This window comes from Carcharhinus amblyrhynchos, chromosome 17, assembly GCF_965287045.1.
Source record: "Carcharhinus amblyrhynchos chromosome 17, sCarAmb.v2.hapA, whole genome shotgun sequence".
Lineage (NCBI taxonomy): Eukaryota > Metazoa > Chordata > Chondrichthyes > Carcharhiniformes > Carcharhinidae > Carcharhinus > Carcharhinus amblyrhynchos.
The window spans coordinates 19,284,663-19,298,221 of record NC_137340.1 but is presented as its reverse complement, the minus strand read 5'-3'; the positions used below and the strand labels follow the sequence as shown (position 1 = coordinate 19,298,221).

The window sequence follows — 13,559 nt, the reverse complement described above, 5'->3', positions numbered from 1 at the left end:
TCTGGGGCCAAGCAAGCTAACCCAGAATGGCAACGAAACCATGGCCAATTCAGAAAAAGGAGACTATAATACTCATTCAGTGCATCTGACCTGCAAAGATACTTCTGGCAAAGGCCAGGGGCTCTCACACTCCTCACTTTATAAACCAGTGCTGCCACATACAGTACAAATATGCTAATTCCTGTCCTGCCCCTCATGGCTGACAAATGCCACTGATCCGAATTTCACATCAAGGACACAAGAAATAGGATCAGGAGCAGGCCACCAACCCCTTCAAGCCTAATCCCGCCATTCTATACCATCATGGTTGATCTATGCCGGCTTCAACATCTTTTCTGTGCCATTTCGCCATGACCCTCTACTCCTTGATCTATCAAATATTTATCCACTTCCACTTTAGATACTTCTAATGGTCCAGTCTCCTTCAGGGCAGAGAATTCCAGAGATTCACCAGCCTCTGTAAGAAGACAGTTCTACTCCTCAGTTTTAAATGACCAGCCCTTTACCTTATAGCTTGTTTGAAACTCTCCTGCTAGTGAAAATATCTCACCATCTGCCCTGTCAAGATCTTAAATATTCAAATAAGGTCACCCCTCACTCTTCTAAACTCCAAAGAATACGGACCCAGACTATTTAGTCTCTCGAGATAGGACTATCCTCTCATCCCAGGAATTAGTCCAATTGTGGCAAACCACTGTCTCACCTTCCATAGTGCATCTTAATTTCACAATCCCCCTGAACAATGATGCCAGATCAAAGCAGATGCAAACCACATCTTACCAAAGTTCATAAGCCTACAGCAATATGGCTAACTGTTAGGCCGCCACCCAAGTTTGGTCAAATCGCAACTGTTCCCCAGTGCTACCAGAGTCCAAATCCATTCCTCAATGTTACCAAAATATAGGATATACCCAAAATATAACAATACTTAATTACATTGTAATGTATCAAATATTAGCTCATATTTACTTTCATCACAGAATCATAGAATCCTGACAGCGCAAAAGGAGGCCATTTGGTATCTTACCCAGACCCTTCCCCCCATGCTAACTCCGTACATTGCCTAAGGCATTTAACTTACACATCTTTGGGCACTCAGGAGCAATTTAGCATGGCCAATCTGCATAACCTGGACATCTTTGGACTGTGGGAAGAAACTGGAGCACCAGAGGAAACCCACACGAACACAGGGAGAATGTGCAAACTCCACAGTCACCTGGGGCTGGAATTGAACCTGGGTCCCTGGTGCTGTGAAGCAGCAACATTAACCACTGTGCCATCATGCTGCCTGATAATCAATTAATTTTAAACGATTAATAATAAAAAGGAACATTGCTTGAGACCTTCTCTTCAATAACAATTTAAATGAGAAAGTTTTGTAGTATATGCTATTGCTCCTTCTTTAAATATCTACAATACAATACATTGTTATTATCTGGTGAATTGGATTACAAATATTCTGTTTTGGAAGACTGAAACTACAAAGTTATAATTAATACAATGATAACAGCAGGCCCTTTTATTTCTCACAACACCAGCTGAAACTTCATCAGGTTTATTTGGAATCACCAAACAATTCCAAATGAACCCGTTGGACTTTAATCTGTTGCTAAGACTTCTCACTGTGCCCATTCCAGTCCAACACTGGCATCTTCACATCATGGCTTTTTTATTTGATTGATAAGACAACAATTGGTTTCATTGTGGAAGAAAAAGTAACATGTAGCTTACATCCTTAATTGGGCCCTCCATTCGTAGTCCGGATCTTTAACGAACTGCAATTCTTTTATAACTTCAATGAGACTTGTGATCACATGGCAACAGAAGCCAGGCCTTATAAAGGGCCTTACCAATCTCCAGTATATAACAGAGGCATTGTAAACCAAGAAGTGGTATCTGTAAAAGAAGGTTTTTTTTAATGCTCACTTTTACAGCATAACTATTTATCCACTATTTAAGTTCTTTGATTTGGGAAATGTGTCGGTACTTTTCCTTTTTTTGGTTTTTCCTTTAAATCCAGTGGCAATTACATAAGCCAATTATGTAATAAAAAATTTAGTTTTCTGGAGCAAGTCCATTTTGGGGTAATACTGCAAGTTCCATTGTAATTAACCTGACAAGACAACAAATGCAAACTAAAACAATGTTAGGCATCTGGTTCAAATTGTGAACGACTGATAGTTCCTTTTTTCAATTTTAAGCAGTTGAATATTCACAAGCCAGCAAATCCGAGTAATATTTTTCAGGAATGTAAAAGACCAATGTGTTTAAAGCAGGTGTAGTAATTCAGCCAAATGCCAGTTTCCCATCACCAACATCCTTTATTGTGCTCTAGAGGAAAGGGCCATGCCTGCAGCTTATAGTCAGGTAGTCTTTAACTCGGGACCTACAACTCCAGTCCAGGTAGAGTACCGTGTTTCAGAACACCCACTGACTGCTTCTCATTGCTCAGTAAGGCAGCTGGTACTCCATGGACAAAGCCCAAGAGGAGATTATGGACCTCATAACATCTCTGCCCCATTAGGCCACCCTCACGGCGAGGAGGTCCTTTCCATCGATTGGCAATCAGTTGGAGGTCCATCAAACCCAGGGCTGGATCAGGCGGTATAAACTGAACATTGGACATTCGGAGTGTTCCACATGCCAGGTTGCCATCACCAACACCCTTTATTGTGCACCAAAGGAAGGGGCAGCGCCTATAACTTCCAGTTAGGTAGTCTTCACCTGAGGACATACAACTCTAGTCCAGGTAGAGTAGCAGGTTTACAAAATCCCCACTGACCACTTAATTGGGTGAGCCTCCACTCGCTCAGTAAGGCAGCTCGTATTCCATGGATGAAGCCCAAGGAGAGATCTAACATTGATCCCCTGTGACTGTCGTAACATTGGGGAATGAGTCTGGGGAAGAAACAGGCCATTTTGAAAATTCTGAAACACCATAAATCAAAGTAAATGGCATCACCCAAGGAGGAAAACTGATGCATCCCCAACTGCACATGGATTCCTGCAGCAACACAAAAAGGAACAATGCCGCAACATGATCTAGTTAACTTAAATGTGTAGCATCCACGATCTCATGGTACTCAAAATGTATTTTTGAACATTCCACAAGTTTATGTCACTGCGCTTCACCTGTCCATGGAGAGATCTGAGAATAGCGCAAACATGGGGGATACAAAACTGGCTCAGTCAAAGAAGATAGAGGGTAGCAGTGGAAGAGTGCATTTCTGAATAGAGGCTGTGACAAGTGGTGTTCCTCAGGGATCAGTGCTGGGACCTTTTGCTTTTCATAACATACATATGATTTGGAGGAAAATGTAACTGGATTGATTAGTAAGTTTGCAGATGACACAAAGGTTGGTGTGGATTTTGGATAGCAATAATCAATTGGAGACTTGGGCGGAGAGATGGCAGACGGAGTTTAATTTGGACAAATATGAGGTAACGCATTTTGGAAAGTCTAATACAGATAGGAAATATACAGTAAATGGCAGAACCCTTAGGAGTATTGATAGGCAAAGGGATCTGGGTGTACAGGTACACAGGTCACTGAAAGTGGCTGCAGGTGGAGAAGGTAGTCAAGAAGGCACACAGCATGCTTGCCTTCATCGGCTAGGGTATTAAGTTTAAAAATTGGCAAGTCATGTTGACGCTTTATAGAACCTCAATGAGGCCACACTTGGGATATAGTATTCAATTCTGGTCGCCACACCAACAGAAGGATGTGGAGGCTTTGGAGAGGGTACAGAAAAGATTTATCAGGATGTTGCCTGGTATGGAGGGCATTAGCTACGAGGAGAGGTTGGAGAAACTTGGTTTGTTCTCATTGGAGCGACAGAGGTTGAGGGAAGACCTGATAGAAGTCTATAAAATTATGAGAGACATGGACAGAATGGATAGTCAGAGGCTTTTTCCCAGGGTGGAAGAGTTAATTACTAGGGGGCATAGGTTAAAGGAGAGAGGGGCAAGTTTTAAAAGAGATGTATGAGGTAGATTTTTTTTTTTACACAGAGTGGTAGGTGCTTGGAACTCGTTGCCGTGGCGGGGGGGTGGGTACTGGAAGCAGATACGGTAGTGACTTTTAAGGGGCATCTTGACAAGTACATGAATGAGATGGGAATAGAGGGATATGGTCCCCGGAAGCATAGGGAGTATTAGTTAAGTCAGGCAACCTAGTTGGTGCAGGCTTGGAGGGCCGAAGGACCTGTTCCTGTGCTGTAATTTTCTTTGTTCTTTGAACAGTGCAAACATGTGACAATGAACAATGCAAAGAAACAGCTGAAGATACAAACTTAAAGATGCTTGTCGACTGTTGCTGAAAAATAGAGAAGGAAAAAGAAAATTCATCCTTCTTCCCTCAAGCATGTGACTGGATAGTCAAACTGTTATTGAAATTTAACACTTATAATATTAGGGATTGAATATAACTATAAAATAAAATAGATTGAATTGACAGATGTACAATCGAGGTCAACCAATGGGGTAGCATGGTGGCACAGTGCTTAGCACTGCTGCCTCACAGCGCCAGGGACCTGGGTTCGATTCCCAGCTTGGATCACTGTCTGTGTGGAGTTTGCACATTCTTCCTGTGTCTACGTGGGTTTCCTTCCACAAGCTGAAAGACATGCTGGTTCCGAACAGGCGCCCGATGTGGAGACTAGGGGAATTTGACAGTAACTTAATTGGAGTGTAAGCTTTACTTGTGAATAATAAATAAATTTTACTTTATTATTTTGTAATTATAAACATAACATTTTCATGAGCTAAGCTGAAACTATCATACCTGCTTTCGGCTTTTGCATATGTCATAGTCGTAAGGATGCACCGTACAGCCTTGTGTAAATCAGACTGGAAGGGAAAATAGACCATTGAGTATCAAAATGATCTAAATTATTCCAAGGAAAGGAATGTAACCTTAGGAATGGGACATTCTCCCCATTAAGGATGCTCACACTACTCTATATTGACACTTCTGAATATAGTGAAATGCTTTAAATTTGAAATCAAACAAAATATTTGAATTACAGAAAACAATCAGTCTTTGAAAAGGAAACTTTGGGTAAAGTTTTATCAATCACTCATGAATTTCAGATTTATATCTCATGTTCATCAAATTGCGTGCAACACTATTTGAATAAGAATAACGTAAGATTCATCCCTGTTCATCACAGAATGCAGTTCAGAAATATAAAAGCCACATTTTCAATAAGTTCATAAACACCACTACAAGAACACTGCATGACCATTTATGCACAAGTTCCACTTGAAACACTGAAGTTGAACTGTCCGAATTAAAAATACATTGGAGTGAACTTTCACAACCACAAAAATGGATGGATCAGGGTCAGGTGAGATGTTAACATCAACGCCTGAAGCTCCTTTTCCCCAGCGACCCTTCTCCCCCTCTTACCAGTGATAGCAATCTTCCATTACCAAACTATCAGTAGACTAACAAAGGATCCCTGACAAAAGTAAATGCTAAGCATTTTGAGACCTGGGCTTCATTTAATCTGCGGTTATTAAGTGAGCACTGCACTGCAACTTATCAGCAATAGAAGAGTGGGAAATGCTGAGCTCCTAAATCATTTTAGGAGCACCCACCATTGGCAAGGGACATTTTGTCAATTTGTATCTGAAAGTTACATTTGGGGCACAGCAATTAGCAGAGGACCCCGATGTGCATATTAAAGAAGCATCCAATCTGTATTAGACAGACTTGCTGCTCATCTGTTTACGTGTTCGCCATGTGGTTCATAGGCATAACCTTGGTGCCCACCTGCCCAATCTGACTTTTGCATGCTAGCCACCTATATCTCCAAGTGAGAAATGGGTGCCTGGCAGTTAAAAACCATTCTCTTCATCTTGGAATGGGAAAGGGAAACTTGTATTACAACAAGATGTCATTTGATTTTTAAGCAATGACACAGGAGGTCAATAAGCAATTTTTATATCTATGTATTATATGTATATAAAAACAAAAACGTGGCTGCACGGTTACAAATAAGCTTTTCACATAGTTCTGTAGATTCACTGATTTTTACATTTAGCAGCCATTCCTTAAGAAAGTTTCTCTTCTGAAATCACGTCACTATTATACTTACTTACCACATTCTCAGAAGACTTTGGAGTATACAGCTGAGCTTGGCAAAGATACGCTCTACCCAAATACTGATTGTGAGGAAGAGTTCCCCGGAAATACATATCCAGGCAATCCTGGCTAATATCTCGGCGTTTAAACTAAGAGAGAACAGGTTCCGGTATTAAGTGAGCGCATGTTACACGGTAAATTCATACTAAGAATATAAAAGTATCAGTTACAAATAAGAAACATGATTGCGTTTATTTTTTCTCTTAAGCTATACTGGAAACAAAAGGGGGCGTTTTCCAGTCCCGCCCACCACAGGAATCGTAGTTGAGGGAAGGGATGGGGGTAAAACATGCAGAGGTCCGTTGACCTCAGGCGGAATTATCCGGTTTTGGGATGAACACGGCCGGAAAATCCTGCCCAAAACATTTGAAAACTTGAATATCTATGTAAGCTCAGTTTGCAAGCTGCACCAAATCCAAAATGTCATCGAGAATACTACAAAGAAGAAAGCTGCAAACGCTGGAAGTATACAGCAAAGCATTCAGTATCTCAGCTCCAGATCTCATTATAGCCTTAATCTAAACATGGACAAAGGAACCGAATTCCAGAAGTAGGGTGAGAGTGACAGCTCTTTGACATCAAGGCAGCATTTGACCGAGTGTGACATTATACTGGGTTCAATGGGATTCAGGTAAAAAAAACTCCACAGGTTAGAGTTAATTACAAAAGAAAATGTTGAACTTTCTGCAAACCAATCATTCAGCCCAGAATATCACTGCAGGATTTCCACAGCATAACAGACCTAGGCCTGACCATTTCATTGAATCACAGAATGGTTACAGCACAGAAGAAGGTCCTTCAGGCAGTTTGAGAATGTTACAGATCTCCAGTAAGAGCAACTCAGCTGGTCCCACTTTTCTGCCTTTCCCCCATAGCCCGGTAACTATTTTTTTCTCTTCAGATAATTGTCCAACTCCCTTTTGAAAACCAGGATTGAATTTGTCTTCATCACTCTCCCTCAATAGCCTTTGGTCCATCATTAGGTCAGAGTGGGAATGTTCGCTTATTATTGCACAATGTTCAATGCCATTCGCGGTTCCTCAGACACCTGTATACTCTGGACAACATTCAAGCATGGGCTGGTATCCAGAAAGTAACATGCAAGCAATAACCACCTCAAACAAGAAGAAATCTAACCATCTCCCCCAGACATGCAGCAGCATTACAATTGCTGAATTCCACACCATTAACATTCTAGGAGTTACCACTGATCAGAAATCTTTGGCATTCTCTGCCCATTGAAGCAGTGGAGGCTACCTCGTTAAAATGTGTTGAAGTCACAGATAGATAGATTTTTGACCAATAAGGGAATTAAGGGTTATGGGGAACGGGTGGGTAAGTGGAACTGAACCACTGTCAGATCAGCCATGATCTTATTGAACGGCGGGGCAGGCTCGAGGGGCTAGTTGGCCTACTCCTGCTCATATTTCTTATGTTCTTATATCAACGTCTATGGCGAGTAACACAATCATGCGAAAACTTTCTCACGAGGGATTTCGAATTAGTTTCTGAACTCCTTCAAAAGCTGCACCGACTCAGACTGCCTCAATGACTACATACTTCCAAATAGTTCAACCTAAGACTCCCTACATGGGAATCACAAAGCGGTACTTCAGCAGCAACTCATGGAACAGCTCCAACTCTTCAACCAAGCCGAACAGAAAACTACTGTGACCTATAACATGGAGGGCAGCAGGTACATTAGGAAGATTCTCCTGAAGTCACACACTATCGTAACTTGGAACGATATCATCATTTCTTCACCATCACTGGACCAAAAACAGGAACCCCCACACTGACAGCACTGTCGGTGTAAGAACATAAGCTTTAGGAACAGAAATAGGCCATTAGACCCGAATCTGCTCTGCCATTCAACCATGGCTGATATGTTTCGAAACCCCATTCTCCCGTCTTTTCCCCGTAATTTTCGATCACTTTACCAATCAAGGACCTATCTATCTCTGTCTCAGATGTACTCAATGACTTGGCTTCCACAACCTTCTGTGGCAATGATTTGCATAGATTCACCATCCTCTGGCTGAAGAAATTCCTCATCATCTCGGTTCTAAAGGATCATCCCTATTTTCTGACGCTGCGCCCTCAGATCCTAGTCTCTCCCATGAATGGGAACATCTTCCCCACGTCCACTCGAACCAAGCCTTTCTGTATTCTGTAAATTTCAATAAGATCACCCCTCATCCTTCCAGCTTAATCCTACACTACATGAACTGTAGTTCAAAAAGGTGGCTCACTAGCATCTGTTCAAGGGCAATCGAGGACATGCAACAAATGCTGGGGATGTTCCAGGGACAAATTTTAAAAATGCTGTTAGTTATCATAACTGGCCAACATTGCAGCAAAAGGAAAAATAATAGCACATTTCTAGTCTGAAATTAAGTCAAAGATTTCAACATTCAGATTGCAAAACAAGCTTTATTTGATATTGATTACAGATGTTTCCCTACCTGCAGTGCCAATTCTGCACAGAGCACATACAAATCCGGACTAACAGTCTCTATTCCGGCCAAGGTTGGCTTCTCTTCAATGGCTACCTTTATTAAGTCATAAGCTGCTTTCAAAGTACTGAAATCTAAAACGTAATTCAAGGGAAACAAATTTGATAAATTTAACATGTTACAAACTCCTTCCACAAAACATAGTACCAGATCTTATTTGATTAAATCTTGTCTTTGTTTCAAATGCTAAAATAGCGTTTACAAAATGTGAGAAAAAAAAATCGAAGCCTCAAACAGACTATTGGTGATATTACCAGCCAAATATTTCAACAAATTAATGACATTCCATTTTTCACCACACAAATAACTACTTAAAATACTTGTACCTAGATTACAATAGAATAAAAAAGAATATCATGATAAAGCATTAAGCATTCATGAACTAATATCATTAACATTCACGTGCAGGCTTAATTGTCTGTCACGTAATAGTATTTACTCTCCTCCCTGTATTCATTAGCCAAAGTTAGTGGCTAGCATGCTGAGTTCAGAAATACCATGCCAAATTCAGTTCTACAAGGTATTCAAGCATCACACGTTTAAGTTTTAAGTTTATTTATTTGTGTCACAAATAGTCTAACATTCAGTTCAATGAAATTACTGTGAAAACATCCTGGTCGCCACACTCCGGCACCTGTTTGGGTATACTGAGGGAGAATCTAGCATGACCAATGCATTCATTCACTGTTTCAGACTGTGGGAGGAAACTGGAGTACCCGGAGAAAACCCACACACAGACAGAACATGCAGATAGTAACCCGACCCAGGAATTGAATCCTGATCCCTGGCACTGTGAGACAGCAGTGCTAACACTGTGCCACGGTGCCAACCCACTAGCTGACCTCTATTGCACATCTGTCAATTCAATCTAATTTATTTTATAGTTATATTCAATCCCTAATATTTATAAGTGTTAAATTTCATTAACAGTTTGACTACCCAGTTGCATAGTTGATTTGTGTAAGTACCCAAATCTTTTGCTGCATTGTGTATCTCTTAAGCATCCATGCAGAGAATGAACAAAGCACTGGCACTAAGCGATAATGTTTCAGTACGTTTTACACCTCTTCAAATATGAGCAATGGAAGAAAAAGCTGTCCAGAATGTACCAAAAGCAGATGCAAACTGCATCCAGCCTGTGTCCATATTGGCTTCACATCATGTGTGGTATCACAGTGTGGAAAAACTAATACGATATAAAGATGCTTTGCCACCAGGAGGCAATCTCGCACTTTGTTATCCACACTGCCACATCGGTTTAAAACAGAACTCATCGTTGTGTGAATGCTCTTCTTAAACTAACACGCGATAGATTTCAGGAGACAGAGCAGCTATTGCTCAGGCAGCAGTGTGTGATTTTACTTGGATTAAACTATAGACTGTAGGGTCGCTGTGCAGCAGCTTCACTCTTCATTAAGGCTGGGGTTACTAGGAATGCAGAGTCTCCAGAGCCAGCAACCTTCCCACCACCTGCTTCACACTCTGGATTTAATGCAATGGTGAGATGATTCCAGCGAGGCAGCCAAGTTAAAGCAGTAAATCCCAGGATCTGGAGCTGATATCAGTGAACAAGCTTCCCCCTGCTTTGCCACACTCTTTCGCCCTCCCCCACTCTACTTCCTCTCCCCACTTTCCCCTCGCACTCCTCTTCCCATCCTCTCCTCCTGCACTCCTCTCCCCCCCTACTTCTCTTCACCCCATACCCTCCCACTCTTACCCTCTCCCCAACTCTCACCTCCCACTGCACTCCTCTCCCCCACTCCTCTATCCTCCCCACTCCATTTTCTTCCCGACTCCACATCCCCCTCCCCCAACTCTTCTCCCCCCATACACCCCCACTCTTACGCCCTCCCCCATTCCATTTCGCTCCCATCCATCCAGGGCAGCACAGTGGTTAGCATTGCTGCCTCACAGTGTCAGGGACTGAGTTCAATTCCGGCCTCGTGTCACTGTCTGTGTGGAGTTTGCACATTCTTCCCATGTCTGCGTGGGTTTCCTCCAGATGCTCCGGTTTCCTCCCACAGTCCAAAGACGTGCTGGTTAGGTGCATTGGCTGTGCTAAATTCTCCCTCAGTGTCCCCGAATGCGGCAACTAGGGGAATTTCACAGTAACTTCAACGCAGTGTCAATGTAATTCAACTTGTGACATTAATAAATAAACTTTCTACTTTAGCTCCTCTTCCTCCCCCCCACCCAACTCCTCTCCCCCTGCACTCCTCCCCTTCTCCACACTCCTCTCCTGCCCTGCACTCCCCATCCAACTCCTCTCCCCGCCTTACCCTCCACTCTTTCTCCCCACTCCTCTTCCTCCACATTCTTCTCCCCTGCTGCACTCCTCTCCTCGCACTCCCTATCCAACTCCTTTCCCCACACTCCTCTCTTCCCCCCCCGCATTCTCAGCCCTTCCGCTCTCTCAGGCATCCCCGCACTCAGACCACCACCCCTGCCCCCCCACTCTCAGCACCGCCTGCATGGTTAGCCACCCCCCACATTCTTCCCCTTCTGCACTCACAGCCCCCTCTGCACACTCAGCTTCTCCCCCACATACTCAGCAACACCCCCCCCCCCACACTCTCAGACCTTCCCCCCTGCACTCTCAGCCCCCCGCCACACTCTTAGCACCGCTGCAATCGCAATTCCTCCCTGCGCACACAACCACCCCCCCACACACTCAACACCCCCCTGCACTCATCCTCCCCACACTCTCAGCCCCCCTGCATTCTTAGCATGACCTCCACACTCTTCCCCCAGGCTCTCAGCACCCCTGCATTCTTAGCATGACCTCCACACTCTTCCCCCAGGCTCTCAGCACCCCCTGCATGCACTCAGCCCAATCTCCCCGCACTCTCAGCCATCTCTGCAAACTCAGCAACCCCCTGCACTCTCAGCCCATCCCCACACTCCTCTTTTCCCATATCCCCCACTATTACAGCCCCATCCTTACCCCTCCCAACTCCTCTCCCCCACTCTTCCCCCTTCCCCCCCACTTTTCCCCCATTCCCCCCCCACTCTTCCCCCCATTCCCCCCCCACTCTTTTCCCCCCATTCCCCCCCCCACTCTTTTCCCCCCATTCCCCCCCCCACTCTTTTCCCCCCATTCCCCCCCCCACTCTTTTCCCCCCATTCCCCCCCCACTCTTTTCCCCCCATTCCCCCCCCCACTCTTTTCCCCCCCACTCTTTTCCCCCCATTCCCCCCCCCCACTCTTTTCCCCCCATTCCCCCCCCCACTCTTTTCCCCCCATTCCCCCCCCACTCTTTTCCCCCCATTCCCCCCCCACTCTTTTCCCCCCATTCCCCCCCCACTCTTTTCCCCCACTCTTCCCCCCCCACTCTTTTCCCCCACTCTTCCCCCCCCACTCTTTTCCCCCACTCTTCCCCCCCCACTCTTTTCCCCCACTCTTCCCCCCCCACTCTTTTCCCCCACTCTTCCCCCCCCACTCTTTTCCCCCACTCTTCCCCCCCCACTCTTTTCCCCCATTTCCCCCCCCACTCTTTTCCCCATTCCCCCCCCCACTCTTTTCCCCCTTCTCCCCCCCCACTCTTTTCCCCATTCCCCCCCCCCACTCTTTTCCCCATTCCCCCCCCCACTCTTTTCCCCCCATTCCCCCCCCCCCACTCTTTCCCCCCATTCCCCCCCCCCCCACTCTTTCCCCCCATTCCCCCCCCCCACTCTTTCCCCCCATTCCCCCCCCCCAACTCTTTTCCCCCATTCCCCCCCCCACTCTTTCCCCCCTCCCCGGGCAGTGTGTGCGGATTTACCGCTGCCGCAGACGGAAGCCTCCGCCAGCAGGAGTCTGATTGTTGTGTCCATCCTGCAGCCGCTTCCCAAACACCGCAACCCTGAGCCCCAGCGGGGCGGTCAGTGCCCGGGATCCAGTGGATCGGCTCGGTTGCCCGGGATCCAGTGGATTGGGTCCTGGCTCCGGTTGCCGGGTTACGGGACGCGGAGCTGCAGCGACGGTGGCTCCAAAGCTGCAAAAAGCCAAAGCACTGCAGCGGCGAAATAAACCTTGCAACTCCTCAGCACAGCAAGCAGCACCTCCCGGCTACCAGGTCAATCATTCCTGAAATCCCTGGGGAATACGTTTAAAATGTTAGCTGGAGATATATCCCATCAGGAAGAGGCCATTCAGCCCATCAAACCCCACCATTCCTCCTCACTGTCTTTGCCCCATATCCATGCCATGGTCCCTTTAAGAAGTTTCACTACACCAGGTTAAAGTCCAACAGGTTTATTTGGTAGCAAACACCACAAGCTTTCAGGGCTCTGCCCCTTTGTCGGGTACGTGGGAATTCTCCCACTCACCTGACAAAGGAGCAGTGCTCCGAAAGCCAGTGGTGTTTGCTACCAAATAAACCTGTTGGACTTTAACCTGGTGTTGTGAGACTTCTTAATGTGTTTACCCCAGTCTAACGACAGCATTTCCACATCATGGTCCCCTTACCTCAGAGAGTTAGAGAGTTGAGGCACATGATGCCACTCGTTATCCACCCAGTATGGAAAATGATGGGGGAGGGTTGATCCTGGCTGTGGTCATCAGAGCAATTTGTAGCTTCAGGACTGGTGGTGCTCACTGGGGTGGTTAAAGTTTTCTCTGGCCGCCTGCTTCTCTCGGTTTTGTTCATTGTGGCCTTGGAGAGAGAGCAAGTCAAGTCAATCAGTAACACAAAAAGCCTTCTGTGATCTGTGTCTTTAAACATCAATACTAAAATCATAATTGTATTTTGGCCACACATGATGCTTTTCTCCCCCCATTTCCTAGTTTGATTTGTGGCTTAAGCAGTAATATTGCTTGCGATGATTGTTCTTTAATGACCCTGAAACAAGCTGTGCCACCCTTAACGATCCATCAAAAATGGCCCGCTCCAAATACTTCAATTTAGGTTGACACCA

The 13,559-nt window shown here is 45.1% G+C and overlaps 1 protein-coding gene across 1 annotated transcript in view; it reads right to left on the bottom strand.

The window, feature by feature from the left end:
• The window catches only part of cfap46 (cilia and flagella associated protein 46), a 169,761-nt gene extending 157,285 nt beyond the window's left edge, over positions 1-12,476 (bottom strand). Inside the window, exons 1-5 of the mRNA XM_080206034.1 lie at positions 12,425-12,476; positions 8,614-8,738; positions 6,106-6,237; positions 4,784-4,848; positions 1,732-1,896 (exon numbers count right to left, since the gene is read on the bottom strand). Of these exons, the coding sequence (XP_080062160.1) occupies positions 1,732-1,896; positions 4,784-4,848; positions 6,106-6,237; positions 8,614-8,738; positions 12,425-12,476 (539 nt within the window). The remainder of the gene's footprint in view (positions 1-1,731; positions 1,897-4,783; positions 4,849-6,105; positions 6,238-8,613; positions 8,739-12,424) is intronic.
• Positions 12,477-13,559: the final 1,083 nt, after the last annotated feature.